Source organism: Caloenas nicobarica, chromosome 3, assembly GCF_036013445.1.
Source record: "Caloenas nicobarica isolate bCalNic1 chromosome 3, bCalNic1.hap1, whole genome shotgun sequence".
NCBI lineage: Eukaryota > Metazoa > Chordata > Aves > Columbiformes > Columbidae > Caloenas > Caloenas nicobarica.
This window is the reverse complement of record NC_088247.1, coordinates 28674780-28695268: the sequence shown is the minus strand read 5'-3', so window position 1 is coordinate 28695268 and position 20489 is coordinate 28674780. Positions and strand designations below refer to the sequence as shown.

General features: G+C 35.4%; 1 protein-coding gene across 1 annotated transcript in view; it reads left to right on the top strand.

The window, feature by feature from the left end:
- Window positions 1-20489, top strand: part of EYS (eyes shut homolog) — an 826250-nt gene that overhangs the window by 574142 nt on the left and 231619 nt on the right. The window contains exon 35 of the mRNA XM_065631328.1: window positions 8196-8308. Within this exon, the coding sequence (XP_065487400.1) occupies window positions 8196-8308 (113 nt within the window). The remainder of the gene's footprint in view (window positions 1-8195; window positions 8309-20489) is intronic.

The window sequence follows — 20489 nt, the reverse complement described above, 5'->3', positions numbered from 1 at the left end:
AGAGGTAAGATTTCATCTTGAGAAGAATAGAGCAGGTCAGCAATGCTTAAAGCAACACTAGGGAGGGGGAGAAGAGGAACTGTGTAATGGGAGCAAGTAAGGAAGTGGTTTAGAATCTGCCATGCATTATTTTAATATTTGTTTTCAGTTTGGTTGTATTTTTTTTTTTTTAAAGTGAAGAACTTACTTCATACTTCCAGTTTTTAGATTGTTTGATTTCTCCTCTATAACATCTAGTGCATAATATTTGTTCATGTGAATATTACCTTTTTGTCTACTCTGGCTTTCCTGGGGACTATCAATTACAAACAAAATTTGTAAATTCTGTAAACAAGGACTCTTAAGAGCATGAAACTCAGGGCAAGTATAAGAATCTCAGGACTAGGTACATCTTTTGACAAGTATATGAATAGTATATGAGTCAAGCTGGGGGGAGATAGAATTGACAGCTAGAACAAAAGGAAATGTGCCACATAAACCAACATCTGACTCTGTCTATGAGCAGGCAGTACAGAGACAGTTCAGAGCTCTGTGGAAACACATATTGTCCTAAGTCTCTCAGGACTGTGATTCTCGAACTAGAAATTCAAGCTGAAAAAAAAAAAATAATTAGGTAACTGAATCGAACTGCTTACATCATTCCTTTGCTAAAGGGTTTTTTTTTCCTCAGGAGAGATGACAAAACAGGTCATGGGTCCATTTCTCAGTTGTGCCAAATCAAACTGCCATTAATCTCAGTCTATGCTAATATGATGAATTATAGTTATATTTTCCTATTCTGTTACATTTGTCACAGGGATAGTAACATCTAGCTGAAAGACAATGTGGACAACAGCATATAGTAACCTATCAGTTTTCTGATCAAAAATTGATATAGGTTTTAAATTTTTAGTCATTCATAGAGTTTATTGTTTATGGAACACAAAAATTAGTCTTGTCTTACTATAGTAAGAGAATGCATTAAATTCATTTTGGAAGTGCATGGATTCATTACCTTCTTCACACATCCTGATTAAAGATTTTATGTGATCTGTCTACTGTAGATACATTTCTGATCACCTAAATATATGTGGCTAACGTTTTGGTGACCTTGGAATGCATGGTGCTCCTAAACACCTTGTTATATGTCGGGCAGCTCTACTTGTTACCGTGTTCCTAACACTGCAAACCGCTGTAATGCTAGTTCTCACCTCGTCCTGATAGCTTGTATATGCCACACCGCAGACCTGGGAAGTGAAAACATTTGCTGAAAGGAATAGTGTGCCAGCTGACATATTCGTTACATCTTGTGTAAGGAATACTGTGTTACCTTGAATCCTCTCTTGTCTTAAAAGAGACTAAGCTGGGGTGGGGTGGGGTGGGGCAGGAGGAGGGGGAGAATTTGCGATATACAAAACCAGACAATCCAGTTGCAGGTGTTTATAAAAGATGTACAGGCATGATGTAAGAAAACACAAAATCATAAAGATGTATGAAGAAATCTTCTTCTTGTCTCTTCCTTCTTCAGCTGAGAATCTTCAGCTTTCATAGAACACTGACAAAATGAACTCCTTCAGAATACATATACCTCAGGATACATTTACTAAAGAAAAGTCTATTTTGTTGGAACAGTTCAGGTTTTATAGCCATTTTTCCCTTCTGGAGACCTCCAGATATTCCAGATAAATACAATCAATGTCCCTGAAACATATGTATTTCCTCTTTATGCCAGAGATAGCCTGACCATCATATGGCTATTAATTCCTTTGATATGCATATGTCTTTGTTTTAGATAAGGTGTTACCTTCTCCAGTTCAAACAGGTGGACAACCACTTGCTTCAGTCCTTCCCTTTTTTGTAACTCAACATTGATGATTCAGTAAGAAGTGTTTCACACTGATTCTTAATTTGGGTACCATAATATATTTTGAGTTGAAACCGACCCATGAGGATCATCAAATCCATCAGTATATAAACACATATACTTGATAGAAACATCTATTGGGTTAAATGTTTGTAAGTCTGAGCTACTGGTTATTGATTGTACAAGAACCAGAACTACAGAAGTTGACTGGCTTAGACTGAAAACTATTTAATGGTGATGGACTCCAAACACTTTTTCTCTAATGTGCTATAATACTGTATTATATTAGGACAGCACAGTGTTCAATATGTTTAACTTCAGCATCACTCTGAAAAGGAGAAGTTCAGGGAGATCAGCTGATTTAAACAGTTAGTTGATAGAGTCTGTACTAGATAAGAAACATAAGTCTGTTTTCCAAATTTCACTCGACATGTTCTAGTCATCTCAGGCCAATATATTTTCTATTTAATTAATGGGTAAGGTATTGTACCACATTAATAAGAGAGAATTAAAAACCATAAATTACAGTAGTTGAACTAAGAATTGGAATAACACACAGTAAGTAAATCACATGTTATGCTTATAAGCATAAACACTAAAATTGTTTGCAAAAGGGCTAGACATTGCTGGCCATAAAATTTAGAAGGGTCCTTCTTTACTTCAGAGTCTTTATATCACTTCTGAAATGCAACATTGCAATTGCTTAACTGCAAGCCAAGAAAAAGCTTAAAATATAAGGATCCTGGCCAAGGACGAACTTTAATAAAAATGGTAAGGGAATTTCTCAGTACCCTTGAATCTTTCAGACTTACTGATTTTAATTAATCCTTTGTGGCTTAATGAACCATTCTCAGCCAGAACAAACTGGCAGAATCATGGGAAATTGACAATGAAACATTTGCAGTCAAGTTTTACACTGAGTCAATTTAGATGTGGTAATAATGCAAGAGGAATGTGAATGTCTGTTCTATCGGGTTAGCTGGCTCTATCAGAGTCTGGGACCAGGCAGATGACCAGTCTGGTTCCCACTGTACACCACAGCAATCCAGGAGGTGTTTTACCAGTACTAGTCTTGCTCACAGATCCAATGTGAGGGCATAGCCTCAGTTCCTTGCCCTACAGCACAGGAGACTTGTTACCCGGGCCATATTGTTTATATTGAAAATATTTCACTTGGAAAAGTTCCACAATCTTTTGCAGAGAGTTCTACAAATCAGACTCCAAAATTAGACATATTTCACAGGAATCACAAAGATTACTGAATAGTGTATCCTGGTACACTGTAATATGTATGGTGAGAATTTTTAAGATATATAACATTTATCTTGAGTGGAGACAAATGAGGAAAGATTGCACTATGCTTTTTTTTTCTTTTGAGTTAATTAAATTTATTTTTAATAAATGCTCTGGTTGTAAGATAAAACCTCATTATATTATTTATGAATCTGTAGTGAAATGACAGTATGCAAGCTCTATTCACTAGGAACTCAATTCTAGGTTAATTCTACCTAACAGCAGCTCTAATTTAAGCTAGTCAGTAAGGGATGTTAATAAATAGTTTGACATATATGTGTGAACTTTTCCTACCAGGTAAGTATCTGTACTCATTTTTGTCAAGTATAAAGGGCATTTAAAGAGCATGGTTACTATATGTCAAACATATCTGCATAGTTTCTGAATAGTGAATTGTATTAAATTAAATTTCTGGTGTTGCTATGACCCTGACATTTTCAGGCAATTTAAGTATTACAGTTTGACAGCATATTAATGTACTTTTGTAACTGGAAGGAATCCCAACTACATGTGAAGTCTATATTTTAATACTCCACTAATCACAAACAAAAATCTGTTTTCAAAAGTAGCAGAATAAAAGCTGCTTACTTTTGATTATTGGTATCAATAGTCCTTATTCCTAAATACGTCTAAGAAGACATTAGTTTTTTGTATAGATAGCATAGCACTCCAAAGGCAAGTAATTGTTTGACCAAAGTGTTTATGATGTAGTTATGATTACAGAACAAATAAGTTAGTATTTTAACATTACTGTAGAGGAATGCATTGCATTCAACATATACACTTATCAATATAGGAGAAATGATTATAAGCCCAATCACTATGTTTGTTTCGGGGGTTAGGAAATCATGTTGTTAAAATATACACCGACAACAGTGCTTGGGGGAATATGCAGGTAAATGTTTATTCCCAAGCCAAATGATTAATTTGCTGTTCGGTGTGCAAAATAGATCATAGGTTGCCATAGTGAATTTTCACTGTACCAACCTGACATTCAGTCAGATCCTATGTAATTTCCAGCTCAGAATTGTGTAACTGTTTCTGTCCATGTTCATATTAGAAATGCAACAGATCCTGCATCCTCTTAATTTGAAAATTGTTTTAATTACTATTCGTAAAAGGCAGGAAAAAAATAACAAGTATCTCTTATAAAAAGTAGAATGTGAAACTTAATAGGACAATACATTTTCAAAGATTACCTGGTATAATTTGTCATGATAATGGCAGCAAAAGCAGACTGCTGACTATAACACTTGGCAGTCCATTGCACTATTTCCTTGCCAAAGTGATTGGTACGGGAATGAAATAGAAGAGAGGCAGTCTTCTGTTGTCCATAATCCATATCAATAGCCTATGTCAGCCATCATGGTATATCAAATGATATTGTTCTTTTAATATCCGAAGTGTAACTTTGAGAAGGGAAATGTTCACATCCAATCCTTGAATGAGGGTTTTGTTTCTTTCTAAGTTCCAGGGAGCAATCCTCTAAAACTTGTTTGCTACACAGAGCTGACCTTCCTCATTCCAGCAGCCGAACTTACTGACTACAAATACCACCTTAATCATAACTTTCTACATTGTTGTTTTGTAGTAATATATCCATTTTAAAGTCTTAACTTCCCTTAAGCCTTTGCTGCTAAAGAAATAAACAATGAACTTTAATTAACTGCTTTGAGCCCTTCCCATGGGTTGGAAGGCTGGTTCATTTTGTTTATTGTGCATGGCATTGCTCGGTGTGTTATTTTTCAGCGCAGCTGAGCGCTGTGGAGCAAAGGACTTTGCCTTGCTTCAGCCGAGTCGCACTTGAGCACAAATCTCTCTGCTGGGAGGGAGAGACCTCTCTTTTCCCAAGGGACCTGGGAGCAGCTTGTGGCAGCACCAGCCTGGGGAAGTCCTGAGAGGAACAGGGTGCTTTCTTAAAGCTTGGAGGTGGCTCTCAGCTGTCTTGTAGTAAGTGATGGCAAAAAGGAAATTTTCCTTGGGACCCAGAGCAGCTGCGTGCTTCTGAAACACTGATTTTTTTGGCAGCAAAGTCTCTGAACTTTTTAAAAAGCAAAACTAGAGGAAAGGACCCTCTCTGCAATGACAGAGGAGTGTGGTTGGAGATTTATCTATCCCACCCAGCACAGCAGAAATCTATTAAATGGTTGCTATGTTCTAATTTAGTATTTTGTGTTCCAGTAAAACCTAGTTTTAAAATTTTTCAGTCTTTAAAAATCTCATTTCCCTTTAGAAAAAAGGGCAAAATGCTTTTACCTCAAGGCTCTGGACAGAGCAAGATGCCGTCACAATATGAAACATGGTTTATTGGCTGGTAAGGAAGAAAGCAAATATACAGGCTAGAGGCCATCATTCCATTTATGACCTTTATGACAATAAAAGAGATAAGGAAGACTATTTTGGAAAAATCTCTTTCCATTAATTTGACCAATTTTTAACACATTTTAGACTGATACCATCCACAACATCCTAAAGCAGAGTTTCGCAGCTTAATTTCAAGTTGTATGAAAAATATGCCCTTTAGCTTGCTTTCATCTTTGCACTGATTTAGGTAATATCATGTCCTTTTGATCCTATATTGTGAGAAACTGTGAAAACTTTCTTCATCTGTGCACTATTTTGTTCTAAGTCTCCTTGATGGTGGGTTTTCTTGAATAAAGAATCCTAGTCTATATAGACACTCTCTGCTCAGAAACTTTCATATGTATCATCATCCTTACATACTTTATAGTTTTTGCATACTGTTAAATTTTTGTGTATTATGAACTCCTCAGAATTTTGTTTTTGCTATCCTGAGTAACACAGGAAAGAATGAGCTGCTTGTGAACATGCTGAAGAGCACAGACCCTACTACAGATTGCTAAGGAAATTTCTAGGGCCTGTCCATATTAAGAAAGCTCACTATTAATTCCCAATTTTTCTGCTTCTATTCTAACCACTCTCTTCATTTATTGAAGCCCTTCCTTGTTATCCCAGGGTGACCAAGTTACTTCAGAAACTTTTAACACAAAAACACATTAAAAGCCTTTTGGAAATCAAACACTATGTGCCAAGAAATCCTTTTTCACGTATTCAGTGTTCCTCCTGAGAGTTACAATTTTCCTTTTCAGAAACCATCTCAACTATTCCCCAGTACATTATGTTCATCTATGTATCTGTTAATTCTGTTCTTTAATGTAGTTCTAAATGATTTGTCTGGAATGGAACTGGGACTTAATGATCCATAGCTTGAGGTGTGCACTTGCATTCCCTAGTCTTGTCCCCTTTTCTTGAATCATAAAAGGCAAAAAACCCCTAAACTAATCAAAACCCAAAACAAACAAACAAACCCAAAAAATCTCTAAAACCATTCCTGTGGTTTGGATGTCATTTTAAGCGATGGCTACAGTAATTTCCTTTAGGACTTCTGGGTAAAACACTGTTTTGTTTTTTGTTTTGTTTTTGTTTGTTTGTGGGTTTTTTCTTGTTTTTTCATACTGTTTGCTTTGTTCATTTATTTTAAACTTTTCGAGTTTGAGATCTCTGATGTATCTATACTAAGAAGGGGTTCTGGCATGGAAACCCCCTAGAGCTCCTCTACATTAAATTTTGGAGAGTTCATTTACATTTCCTGCTAGAGCCTTGTGTCTTCGAACATGCCTTTTATACTTGACGGTCTGTTGGCCCTACAGCCTTTCTGGCAGGCTTACTGCTCCTGTTGGGTTTTAAAAAGCACTTACTGCTCACCATTACACTTTTAGCAAATTGTTCCTCAAGATCTTTACTTTTCTTTACCTGTCCTGATTTATGGGATTTTTACCAACAACATTTATATAACTTCATGTTTTCCATCGTTTGGACATGACTTCAACATTTAAAGGATGTCTTTTGGCCATTAGAAATATTTTGTACCTTCCTATTTAAACATTCCAGTTTTCAGCAGTCTCTGAAGACTTTTTTTTTTCTAGTATTTTATTTACATTTTTGAGAACCTCTGATCCCTTGTTTTAAGTATTCATCTGCAGGTGCTTCACCTTTTGAGATATTCCTTTGAATTTCTTTTTTAAAAGTCCCTTTGTTTTTATGTACTATGCCTGTATGAAATGACAACCTCAATGACTTTTTTTGTATCTAAACCTGATTTCATGATCAGTGTTGGGAGCGAGTCCTCTGCAGTGTTAAGGACCAAGTCAACACTTGCTTCTCCTCCTATGAGCTTATGACCAGCATCCATTTAGTGCCTCACATCATACCCTCTTCCAGTGTTACTGTGCTTTCTTCCTGAGTAGTCTCCCAAGGCACCATTCGAATGTGTCAATGAGTTTCGTCTTCTATGACAGTCCTAGCAGTACCTTTTTTCCCATTTCAGCATGCAAGTTATTATATTTATTATATAAACTATGGATTCTTACCTGTTGTGTGGCTGCAAGGATGAGTACGATTGATCTGGTGTGACCAGGAACCTGTCCCAGTCCAGTGGTCCAGTTCATAAAGACTCACCTGAAACATTTTGGGTTGTTTAAATATTATAACACCTCTCAACATATTGTGTCAGTATATTTGTTTAGATGGCAGGATATGCATGACAATTTATTGTTCTGTGTTTTTTGAGTGCCCCTACAGTGATTTGCATTTTTAGTAGGTCTTTAGGCATCTTTGAAACATGATTAATTGTACTAGATATCTTTTGAGCAGGAAAGTAGTAAACTTAAAAGCAGACTTTTCAGAGTTTCCTTGTTTGCCATTTCCCATTACCTGTGTTCATCAGTAGAAAATAAGTACCTGATTAAAGTTAGAGAAGTCCACTTTTTACTGGTGTCTCACTATACCTGTGGTGCTGTCTGTATGTCCAAAACTCTATGAGTTTATTTTCAAGTCAGTATGATTTATCTTGCTATAATTCCTTTTCACATTCTTTTTCTTTTTTTTAATAGAATTTCATTAGAGAAAAAATGGAGACCAGGAGGGTTCTTCAGGAGTAGGGTTAAATTATGTTATAAATCTTTTGTAGAAACTTAATAATTTTTGAAAGTCATCATAACAACAAGCAAAACAACCATGTGCATTTTCTCCTTTGTAGGTTCCTGGACCTGTCTACAACTTCACTGGCTGTATACAAGTCATAGAAATCAATAATGTGGGACCTTTCAACTTCTCTAATGCTGCAGGAAGAAATAATGTTGACAATTGCAGGTAAACTACCCTTTGTGCCTTTTCAAATCAGAAGAAACTGGTTGTGATGATTTTGCTTTCTTCCTTAAATAAGGTGACCATTTTAGACAATTTCTGCAATGGTTGCAGAAAAAAAAATTGATTATATAGATGGATATTGTGCTTTCTTTTCTGCTTCTGAAGCCTTTTCTTTATGTAAGATGCTTTTTGCATAGCAGTTCAATTAAGCTTGACGGCTTATTTAGAGTGAGTTTTAAACCAATGAATGGTGAAACACAGTGTGGTAAGCAAGATAACCTGCAACAAAATGTAGGAGTGGGAAGCAGGGTGATGTGCTGATTGTGTTTCTGCTCATGGTTTGGGGATTTCCATTAATCTTGTAACAAATACTGATGATTTGCTGCTACGCTTACTATATATGAGACTGAAAAATGCTGGAAAGCATTGTTTCTGAATACACAAAAAACTCCACTTGGTTTCATTTTTCGCATATTCATATTGCTATTGAAAATGCATTGGCTGAAATAAAAGGCTACACAGAGACGATGTTGCAGATCAGGATTCTATTCTGGCATATAGAAGTTTGAACATGGATAAATGGAAAACAACAGAAAGTAGAGGTGAATTGCATTTGTAGATCATGAAGTATTTCAGAACAGAGTATGATTTTAGTCACAAGACATGTCCTATTTCCCTGGAGAATTTTGCATAAGCCTTTATACATGTGGCATTAATTTGTAAATGGCTTTAATTTTTGTGAGTGTAAATCTTATCCAAAATATACAAAATATACAAAACTCTGGCCTCTTTTGAGGCAAACCCCAACTAGAAAGAAGTGATGGCTCCTCTCTTGCCTTTCTGCACAGTTTTTTTCCTAGCTAGAACTGTGTCTCCTCCAAAATGTAGGCACACACTCTCGTCTGTGGAACTATGCTTCTGTGATAAACAGAAATTCATGGAGACGAAAGCAAGCAAGGAAGCTACTTCAGACCTTTAATTCAGGTATTAATTTAGGAAAAACAAATATTGACTTCAAGGGCTATTTATATATTAGAAATTAAATAATCATTTAGAAAAAAAATCTCAAGTGTCTTCTGTGCTTACTGCATTAGGAAATTGTTCTCCATTTTGCACAGGCATTAGAGCTTGGGTGTCCCAAATCCTGGGTAAGGTGTAGCTCTGTTTTTTATATTAGATAAAAGAGGGGTGACTTTAAAATCAGGACTGTTATCATCTTTCCTGTTTTCTTTCATTCTCCAAAATAATACATTCTCTCAGGTGTCTACATACTTGGGCTTTTTGACAGCATTCTTTATTCAGTTTTTCCTATTGAATAGTTTATGTAATCATTCATTTAAGAACCAAGAGCCTTCAAGACCCAAAAGATGAAGGAGATCTGCTTTGTCCAGTCTGTCTGTATAACGTATAGAGGGATGAAGACAGGAAGGAGAAAGCTGATATGAAAATTCACCTCTGTTCATTTTATAAAGTGCTTAATTTAGAATCATCTATTACACTATTATCTATAGAATTATATGCCAAGATTTATTGCATTTTGTACTGATCCTGATATTTCCCTTCATAATTAGTTAATTAACATACAAATATGGCTGGTATGGTATAGTACAGATATTAAAGATTGCTTCATTTGAATCAGAGCTCAGTAATACTGGGCCTCCTCAATATTTTATCCTGGACAATATGTGTTCCTTTCCACCCTGCTTGTTCCAGAATGCTGCAGATGAGCTTAACAGTGTCCAGCCCCATTTAGTCCACACAGAGCTGGCTCCATGCTGTTCAAATGACAGCTATTCCTGTCTGTGAAAAGCTGGGAAACACAATTGAAATTAGACTGAATTTCGCTTGTGGCATTGTTGTCCCATAGCAGTGAACTGCAGGGAAGCCTGGCAAGAGTGCTCCTTACTCATTCCCTTCCCTATGACACATGAATTTCATACCTGCCCACATGTGGCAGCTTCCATCATCCTTTGTTCTTCACTTAAGGTATAACCCACATTCATTCTGACCATCATCAATCCTTACATGAAATTTCTGCTTTCCAAAAAGTGTTTAGGAAGCCCAGCTCCCACTCTGTTTTTGCAAGACAGGATTCTTGGAAGAGACATTTGTTTTCAGAAGAGAAAGTGCTTGAAGAAAGTACTTAAATAGGGCAATAACGGATTATATATGCCGCAAATCCAAGTAGTTGCTGAATTCTAGAAAGCCTGGTGTACTTACACTGGGTTTGCAGAATTCATATGGTTCTGTTGATGTAATACTGCTACATTTGGAGCTGCCAGACAGTAAGAGAGCACTCTACAACGTGATTGACAAAGCAATACAATTTCTTCCTCTAAGAACAGCCCTGTATTTATCATTCAGTGGTACGAAATATTTCTGTTCTTGCTGTTATAATTTTTCCTTAATTGACCTTCTACCTATCATCACCTAGTTTTAGATTTTCAATCCTTTTGAATGCTCCTGCTTTTGCATATTTAGCCATACTCTAGTGGCATTCAGTTACCCTGCCAGGGTTTTTATTTCCTGGTGCCCTAGCAGTATGGATTACTTCATTATTGTGGTATCAAAGGTCAGCCAAAGGGAGACACACAGAAACTTCTTAAAGTGTATGGGCTTGTGAGTAAACTTTAAGGTGATGAATTTTTAAAAGGTTTGGAATTTACTCAAATGTGCTCTGCCATTTTTTAACTGGGTCTATTTGAATTTTAAAATACCGGAAGTATGAGCTAATATGTGCAAGAAATATAGAGAGCTGTCAGAAACAAATTTTACATACAGTTCATTAACATTTTCAAAACTATTGTCATCCCTACTTCAGGACAAGTCAGCACCTTTCATAGGATATTATATACCACATTGCTTATCTCGGACATCAATGCAATTTAGATTACTGTTTAAAAATTCTTGAGAATTAAGAGATGTAAAAAAATGAAGCCATGGGCACACATACCTGACTATCTGTTGTCTAAAACGGCCTAAATATATAGTACAAGAGTGCTGTTTGTTCCTTTACCATTGATATTTTGTAATGCAAATATCATACACTGCAAAGGAGGTAGAATTATTCTAACTTGGTAGAAGAAAATCGGAGATGGGGGCAACATGGAAATTGCCTTTTGTGTAATTTTAAAATCAGGTGCTAAATTCTACTTAAATTCAAGGGGATGGTTGGTAAAGGCAGCAATGGGCCATTGGATAAGATCAAAGACGTTAAAACCCTGATCATTCTGAAAGATGCAGGATTTCTGTGCACGCTCAGAAGCACTGAGGTTTCAAGCATGACGCTTTAACTCAGTTAATCTCTAAGGTCATGGGCCAGACATTCTGCTAATCACATGCATCACTGTTTAATCCTGGAGTTTATAGATACACTGAAACACATGATACTATAGGGAGGAGAGAACAGCTAGGAGGGCTGTATTGCACTGAGAGCTCATCGGAGCTTCCTTCCATAAGATGTAACCAAAGTGGAATAGGAAATGGCAGAATAATGGAATGGGAAGGAGAATGAATTTAAGCTTGAGTCTCTGAGAGTGGATTTGCAGCTGTAAAAGTCCTCTGAGCTATGCAGCTTTTGCTTCCAGGAAAGGTTATAATAGAATTGTATCAATTAGTAAAGGTCAGCATCCAATAGGTAGTTTTCTAGAATTACGCTAGGCTATATACTTATCTAAATCTTGTCAAAGTTTATGTTAAGATTGTTTAAACTGTTCCTGTCTCAGAGCTATGAATATATAGGCAATTTTGAAAGAGATTATATGATGGCCAACAGTAGCAGAACAGACAATTGGAAATAACAGATCTCTGATGAGATCTTTTAAGAAATGAAATATTTTTTATTTTTTCCTTCTTCTGAAACAAGTAAGACACTTGTGATGTGTTAATGCAATAGAGTGCTTCTGTAAGTGTTTCAGAAAATGTTACTGGAATAGATTTGCAGGAAAAATTACTATCACTTTCGGGTAGAATACAGATGACAGATATAAATGAAGCTTTGAGTCCCAGACTTAAAGGTTGGTGTTTAGGCAGCTGACTTCTGTTTTAATGTCTGGGAGCTAAGACTGCTTTATATTCGTGAGTTTACTGCATGGAATAAATTCAAACATTCCAAACACACGCACAGAAATAAATTTGCTGTGGTTTAACCCAAACTAACAATACAACCATGATAGCTGCTCACTCACTCCTTCCCCGCTCCCCCCAAATAGGCAAGTGAATTGAAAGGGAAGGGAGAGACTTCGGTAAACATATATAAAATAGAAATAGAATATAAAATAAAAGATATTCAATGCAATTCCTCACGAACTCCATCCACACTGAGCAGCCAGTCCCAGGAAGCAGCACTTGGTCCCAAACAGCTGATCCCAAAGAGAGAAAATAGGACAAAAAAGGCAGAAAGGCCCAGAGGCCTCTGCAAATGACAAAAGGCCGAACTATACGTCCCAAACAGAACTCCCCCTGCTCTGACAAAGAGAGCAAAAAAACCCAAGAAGCGAGAGAGAAAGCAGAAGATCCCGACTCTCCTTAAATATGAAGCATGGGGCTAATGGGATGGAATACTCTTATCGATTGGTCTGGATGCCAGTCAAGCTCTGCCCCATCCATGCCCCCTTCCTTGATGCCTGACACCTGTGGGCAGAGTGCTCAGAGTGTCCTCGGCTCTCAGACCAGAGCAATTAAAAACATTAACTCTGTCCCAGGGTGTTATCTTCTTGTTCTCAGACTAAGTCCAAATAATGACCTTGCTAGCTATAAAAAAGAAAGATTTCTAACTGCATGAAGAAAATTAACTCATTTTCAGTCAAACAAGCACAAATACATGTATATATACACATACATACATACACATATGTATATCTATCCAAGACATGATTTTTTCTCTTTTAAAAAATTCCTTATTGGGAAACAGAAAAATACTGTTTGCTGTTTTCCTAAGAGCAGTCTTACTGATGAATGCAAATGTAAAAGGCTGATTTGCACTCACACACAGGAGCTAATAAGCTGAGTTCTTCATTACTGCCCATTGGATTTTTGGCTGATTTTTTTCAAAGATTTTGTTTTGCTGTTAATTCATCTTAAGATGCTTTTTTCCAGGCTGAATCTGAACTTCATTTCAGCAAAGACACTGATTGCTATTTGCATTTAGGAAAGAGACTCTTGACTGTGCATTACCCAAGTTCCACTCCATCAAGAGGACTGATGGGTTTCCTAATGCATGGCAATTTTCTCAGGAGCCGTGCAATACATTTTGGAGATCTCTACATGTTTTCAGTAAGCCATCAGTTCCTCTTTCTCCTCACTTACCCACTTTCCAACAAGCTCTAAATTCCCTTCCTTATATGTGAGTACTCCCGTTTCCATTCTGTAGTTTTTGGTGATATTTTTACAAACATCCCAACAGACCCGTAACAGTTTTTTGATACTCAGCCTCCTGTGCAATCTCTCAGCATGTCTCTTCCTTTATGGAACTTCATGCTTTTTCAGAATATGATAAAACATCACAACTCAGAGCATCTGACAACATGCATCTGAGGTATTTGATTTCTATCTTTGGAATGAACTGCATACTTTGGAAAGTGGGAGGTTGGGCCTGTTGAAAGTTATTTTTCAGCTAGTTGTGAAAGCCAAATAGTTACCATTCCATACCTGGAAGGGAAAAATGCTTATGGTGGTGAGTACTGTGTGTTAGGTAAGAGCCCATACAAGATTCAGGTAAGGTTAAAGAGTTCCTTCATATGAATCCACTTGAGCTGAAAAATTTGAATTCAATGAAATGTACAGGCTGGTTTACACCTCAAGGGGAAATTCCAGAGTTCCAAACTTACGCTTTTCTGTCTACTTACACCTTAGTTTATGAATAAATGCAAGATCCTTTGAGAAACATTGAGCTTCTGTTGTACATGAGAGATTATTCAGACTTTGTTATATTCTTACATCTCAGCATAGGTAGCTATGTTAATATTTTTTCATTAACAGTTTAGAGTTATGTGCTCAATTCTGAAAAAGCAAAAATAAGAATATGTAGTGCTCTTCAACACTGTAGAAGAAAATTAACAACGTTTTATTTATTTAACACATTTTCTGTGATTAACATAAAGATTGGGTTAAATGTCTCTGAAGTACAGAACTGAAGATGAAGCTTCAGAAATATAATACATTTGTATTCACCATGTATATGATGCTTGATATTATGTTAACAACAATTCTTTGTGATTTTAACACAGAGAGTGATAACAAGCATTTGTTCTTCTTTATACATTTATTTTGTTACTTTTTTCCTCCCTCATCTATTGCCTTTGCTGGCTGATAACCTTTTCTTTTTGTTTCTAATTGCCTTTTCATCCTTTTCCAGTGCCTGAGTTGTTTTTATATACTTGCATCCTCTTTGCTTCATTTGTCCTTCTTGATTTCCCTCTTCTTTTACAACATTTGTTTGGTTTGCAATGTTTTCTTTTGCTTTGTGAGTTCTGCTCTCCTGTGCAATTTCCTTCCTGTTCTGAGTACATGAATTCTGGGTGGTTTTTTGCTACCTCTTCTTCTTCTTTTGGCATTCCTATTCAAATGGTGACTTTTCGGACATATAGACTTCACTGTTGAAAAATTTTAAAAAATGAAGATGTGACAGATCTAATCTTTCCTACTGTTATAAATCTTCAAAATCACTATAAATTGTTATGTAAGCCTTTAGCTCAGTCTTTTGAAACATTCTGTGGAAATTGTTTGTGATGGATATTAGACAAATCCATGTGTCAAATATATTCAGGGGATGCATAAATGCAGGTAAATATTACATTTCCCTATTTCTGGAAAAGGTTGCCTCTTGTCAGCATATCACAAAACTATCACCAAGCTTTCTTGGAGCAACTCTCTATTTCTGGAAGATTATTAATAATTTTTTGTGATTTTTATCTTGACCGAGCTTACCCTTCTTTGACTTTAGGCACTGGCATTATACCAACAGAGGATTGTTTCTTAGTTCCCTCAACAGAATTCAGTGGCAGTCACTGTCTGTTAGTGTGTCTATAACGAAAAATTGTTCTGAGGTCTTGATTTCTGCTGGAATTGCCAGATACCTGCATGGAAACTAATAAGATAAAACTTCAAGGATGTAATGCACTTTTTTCCTTCTGTTTTTAACAAGGAGCCATTTGCAAGTATATATGTTAATGTATGCATCCCAATGCATAAGTCTGAGGCAGTGTGTTGATGAAAATAAATAGTATCTCAATTAAATATTTTGGAAAACACTATGACACAGTTGCACTGAAAGGAAACTTTATTATGAATGAGACTCTCAGTTATTTTAATGAAATTGTCTTTCTACTGCTGTTCATATGTACTTCATTATTTTTTAACACATTTGTTTCATGTGCTAAAGAAAAGCTTCAGTGCTGGAGAAATGCTATTTTGCACTCTTGTCACACCTTTGTATCTATTTTAGTGCAGTTACATGATATTGAATATCTCCAGTTACTGGGGATTCTTACTCTATATGATTACTAAATTTATTAATGGAATTAATAAAACTTCTTTAAACCTAAATGCTTAACCATTGCATATAAATTGATCCCTTTATACATGAGTAAAATAAAGTGCCAAGCTTTACTGGGAACGCTCATAGTGTAGAACTGAATTTTTTACGTAAATACTTTACGAAGAAGAAATGTGTTAATGACTTCAGTTGCAACAAAAAAAATCTATACCTACTTTGGCCTTTTTACATTGAGTGGTAGATTTAAAGCCCCATAAACACCTGTGACTAGGGTAGAAAGTCACTGTATCCATCCACAGCACATATCTAAAATGTAGAAATGAGAGAGATTGCCAATCAGGTGCCTTTTCAGTAGATCATCACAAGTTCTTACATAGGAGATAAGAGAGTTAAGGATGTGACAGAGCTCAGTGGACCAGCATAGAGTGGTTCAGAAATTTTGGGAGGCATTAGAGTCTAAAGGACAACACAATGAAATCTCTGTACTTGGAGCTTCTTCAGTGTTAAGAGTGATCAGAATTAGAAGGCTGCTAAGATAGCTTAAAAGCCTTTTTGCAATCTTTCAGCCTTTCTTACCTGTGGATTATATGGTAAACTGATGGGTGGAGAAGTGTAGGATTTCAGCTGTATATTTTTAGCTCCAGCAAATGAGGTGGACCCCTGTTTTGCTTTACATCAAAGATCATAGTTCCAGGAATCCTACAGATTGCCACAACATTTTGGGTTGCTCTAGGCTAACGACAGTGTTCATCATCTTCTGCCAAATCACTTTGAGTATTTATATTTCCCTGGAAATTCTGTTATCCAAACAAGAACTGTACTTGAATGTGATTCGCTTTTGAAATGTAAAACCATGAAAAAAATTTGTATTAAGAAAATACATTTTTAAGATTTATGAGAAAGACTCATTTTCTCATGAATTAATGTAACCTTTTTATTTCAGGTTTCAGCACAGCTTCCCATAGTAACAAAATAATATTAGAAACATGAAAATGGAAGTGTATTGCTAGAATTAAAAAAAAAAAAAAGGGTTGAGAACATCCCAAATTTCCTACAAACCTGGAGCAGATTCACAAAATAAAAACTAACTTTAAAACCATTTTTGAAAGTTCCTAAAAATTCATTACCTATATTTTTCACAGAATTAATAGCATCATGCATCATAGCCATTGTAATATTTTTTGGAAACTTTACCTTAGTGCTTAAGAAATGTTATCTTAGTGACACAAGATATCAAGTGGGATGGTTCAGTAGCTTCCTGAAATAATCACTTGAGCTTCTAGCCAGACAGGTATGCGAATAATAAACCCCTCTTCTTCTACTCTCTTAAAATAGAAAAAATAATCTTGTTTTTGTTCTGCCCATCTAAAACTTGCAGTTGGGTGCATGGATGTTTTGACAGAATTCTGCTTTCAGAATATTTCCCTAGATATATAGTCTTAAATTTATTATGAGCAGTGGTTCAGAAAAGCCAAGTGTATAGCAGAAGGAATTGTCTAAAAACAATCAAATAGTAAAAGAAATTATCTTGCATGCTTTCCTCATTGGACAACAGTCACATTTAGCTTTAGTGCCAGCATTTGCTGTAATTCCAATTACAGAAATCTAGAAATAGAGAAAAAAATATTTTGTTTTATACTCACAAATAACTAAACTTTGGAACAGGTTTCCATGACTTTCAAGTCGTGTGCAGAGAGTGCCTCGGAATGGAGATATAGTTGCTCTTGTTACTATACCAGGCTGTATTGTGAAGAGAAAGGCATATTAGACAGAATAAGTAAGAATGAGAGTCATACTGAAAGGAATAATTTGCCTACTGGAAGCCTGAATCAGTATAATACTTTCTTTTTGACTTTTTTCATTTTTGAGATTCACTTTTGAATTTGATACAGAAGCAATAAGAAATCATGAGAGTTGCTTTGAACTGCTAACAGCTGGAATGTCAAGAGAAAAGTTTGGAAGTTCAGTTCTATTCTGTCTAGCAGCTCTCTGCTGGCATCCATTCTGTGTTCTTCATTGTGTCAGTGGGTAGCACACAGGACTTCATGACTTATAAAGTATTTGTGGGTTTGTAAAAGTCTCATTTAACAAAGATAAAAGAGAAACAATCAACAATTTCATAAAACCTGGTTTTTTTAGTAGAAAATAAAATCCATCACAAATAATATTCCACTTTTTGAAAAATATTTTGAATATTTTTTACAATTAAAAAATGGTTTGAGCTTATTTTTGCCAGAGCACTTTTAATAACAGCTGCCCTTTTCAGATCTGAATTCACTAAATAATCCAAATTTTAAACCACAATTTTTTTTAAAAGTCCTTTATATTATTGATTTTCAAAAGGTGTCCATTGTAGTGATATGTATTGTGAATCTGTGAACCCAAATTTCATCTATGAGTATGCAATTATCTTCATAAAAGGTATTTGCAATAAAATTAAAATCCTCTGAAATTGCTGAAACATCGCAGGTTTAATTTTTACAAGAAAAAGAGAGCCTGAAAAAGGGAAATCAGTAGTAATTTTTTTAAATAAATAATTTTGTACAAAACTTCATATTTGAAGTTCTTTAAACAGGCTAAACCCCAAAGGAAGAACAATGTCCTGAAGAGTTATTTTTAGTTAATGCAACTCAATGTAAGCTTCTGGAGCAAAATGCTAAATGTCATTTCTGTGCATCTGAGCAAGAAAGTAGGAAGGCAATTTCATTTCTGTGTACACTATCCACTTGATATTGGTTGTACTGTATTTTATTGTGTACTGGTGTGTACTGGAGCAATACCTAAAAGAAAAAGATGAAATGCATAATTAAAACATCCTCAAAATAATTAGTGATTTTTTTATGTTATACAGAATGATACTTTAGGAATCAGCCTCTTTTATATTTTTTCTAAAATATGACTGAGGTGATTATATTGTATATGAAGGTAGCACATATGTTTAATGAGGAGGAACACTGGACATGAAGGAGGTTTCTTTAGCTCAATAGAGACCAGCATGTTAGAATCAATGTCTGGAAACTCTAACCAGAACATCTGAGCTGGTAATAAACCAAAAAAGCTGTAACAGTAACAATTATAATTGGTACAAACTACCAATTGAAGTGGTGGCTTCTTTATGTGTTCCTGTGTTAAAATAAAGGATTGTATAGACAGCCATAATTTATTAGGATTAATACAGTTGTAACTGCAGGAAATATGAAGATTGGAGATAAAGAGAAGAGATGAAACCATGATGTAAGTTACATTAAAAAAAAAAAAAAAAGGAATTATGTGCATAAAGGAATTAATGAAAAAACAAGCAGTACTGAATGTTAAATAGACGATGTAGGCATGGTTGCATGTCTACCATATGTTGCTGAGTGATAAATTGTCATACATTCTTATTGTCAGGAAATCTCTACATTTTAGATGCCATCATTCCTAGGTCCTAAAATAGAAAATGTTGAATACACTGATAAAATATATAATTGTCTCTCTAAACATACAATTATTTCTTACATAGTTTCTTATGTAATACATTCTTACTTAAATGAGTCTGTGAATCAGATAGTGTCTGTATTGGCTGATTTATATATAAACAAGCTATTATCAACAGTAAACAAATGGTCTTCTCTGGGGAGCTGCTAAGCAAAATTTTATTTTCTACAGGGAATGAGGACTGTTTGCTTAAGGCTGTAATATTAAGTAATGCAATACTAGAAAGATATATCATCCTTCAAGGGACCTTGGTTATAAAGTTAAGAAAACAGTCTTATCCCTACAACTACTTCATTGCAACAGAAAAACAAATATATTTACCAGTAAAAGAAACATTAATTCTCCTTCAAAATTCATATAAATATTTTACAATTACCTAATTTCTCAAAACCTAAATTGATTATAAATAGCTTATGTGTTTTTTCTGTATCTGTAACCTGCAGGAATGTTTAATCATATCCTGTCTGACTCTTGCTCTGCAGTACTGTAGATATACAGTGCATCAGTGCCCCCTGCAGCCTTGAAACACTAGTATAATGTTTTAAAAAAATACACTATTGATCTATGTTGAGGTAAATATTCAGAAAAAGAACAGATCTAAATCCTGTTGTATCCTTCCCTTTTTTTCTCCTTCCTTCTTTAAAAGTGAAATTATAGCCCTTGGATAAAGGGAAAATGCTTCAGAAATTTAACCTGAAAACTGAGACAGGTCTTGATCTGATATATTTGTGAGAATAAAAAATCTTTTTTTTTTTTCTTCACAGAAGTAGAAACCAGAAGCATAAGCAATTCAGAATACACGTGTAAACATTAAAGTGAAGAGTTACAAAAACAGCCTGGCTTTCAGAAGATCAAATTCTGTAATGTGTAGAATATTCAGAGTGTATAGAAATCAGTGTTTCATCTGTGCAAAACTGGAGTAGGTATTCATGTACATTTTTGACCATTCACTCAAAATCACACATATAAGATATAGATGAGTTTGGGGTTTGTGCCCTCTCCTTCAGCTCCTAATCACATCTTTCTCAAGTCATTAGTAAATTTCTAGAAAAAATAATAATTATGGGTTTGAGGATTTGTTTTGAAGCTCTGAAGTTTACAGGAAGCTGTGGTTGGTCATAGCAACAGTAGAAATCTTAAGTAATTTATCTATGTACAAGGAAAGGGAAGGATTTCAGCTCATAAAACCCTGAGGTGTTAAAATTGCAAGTA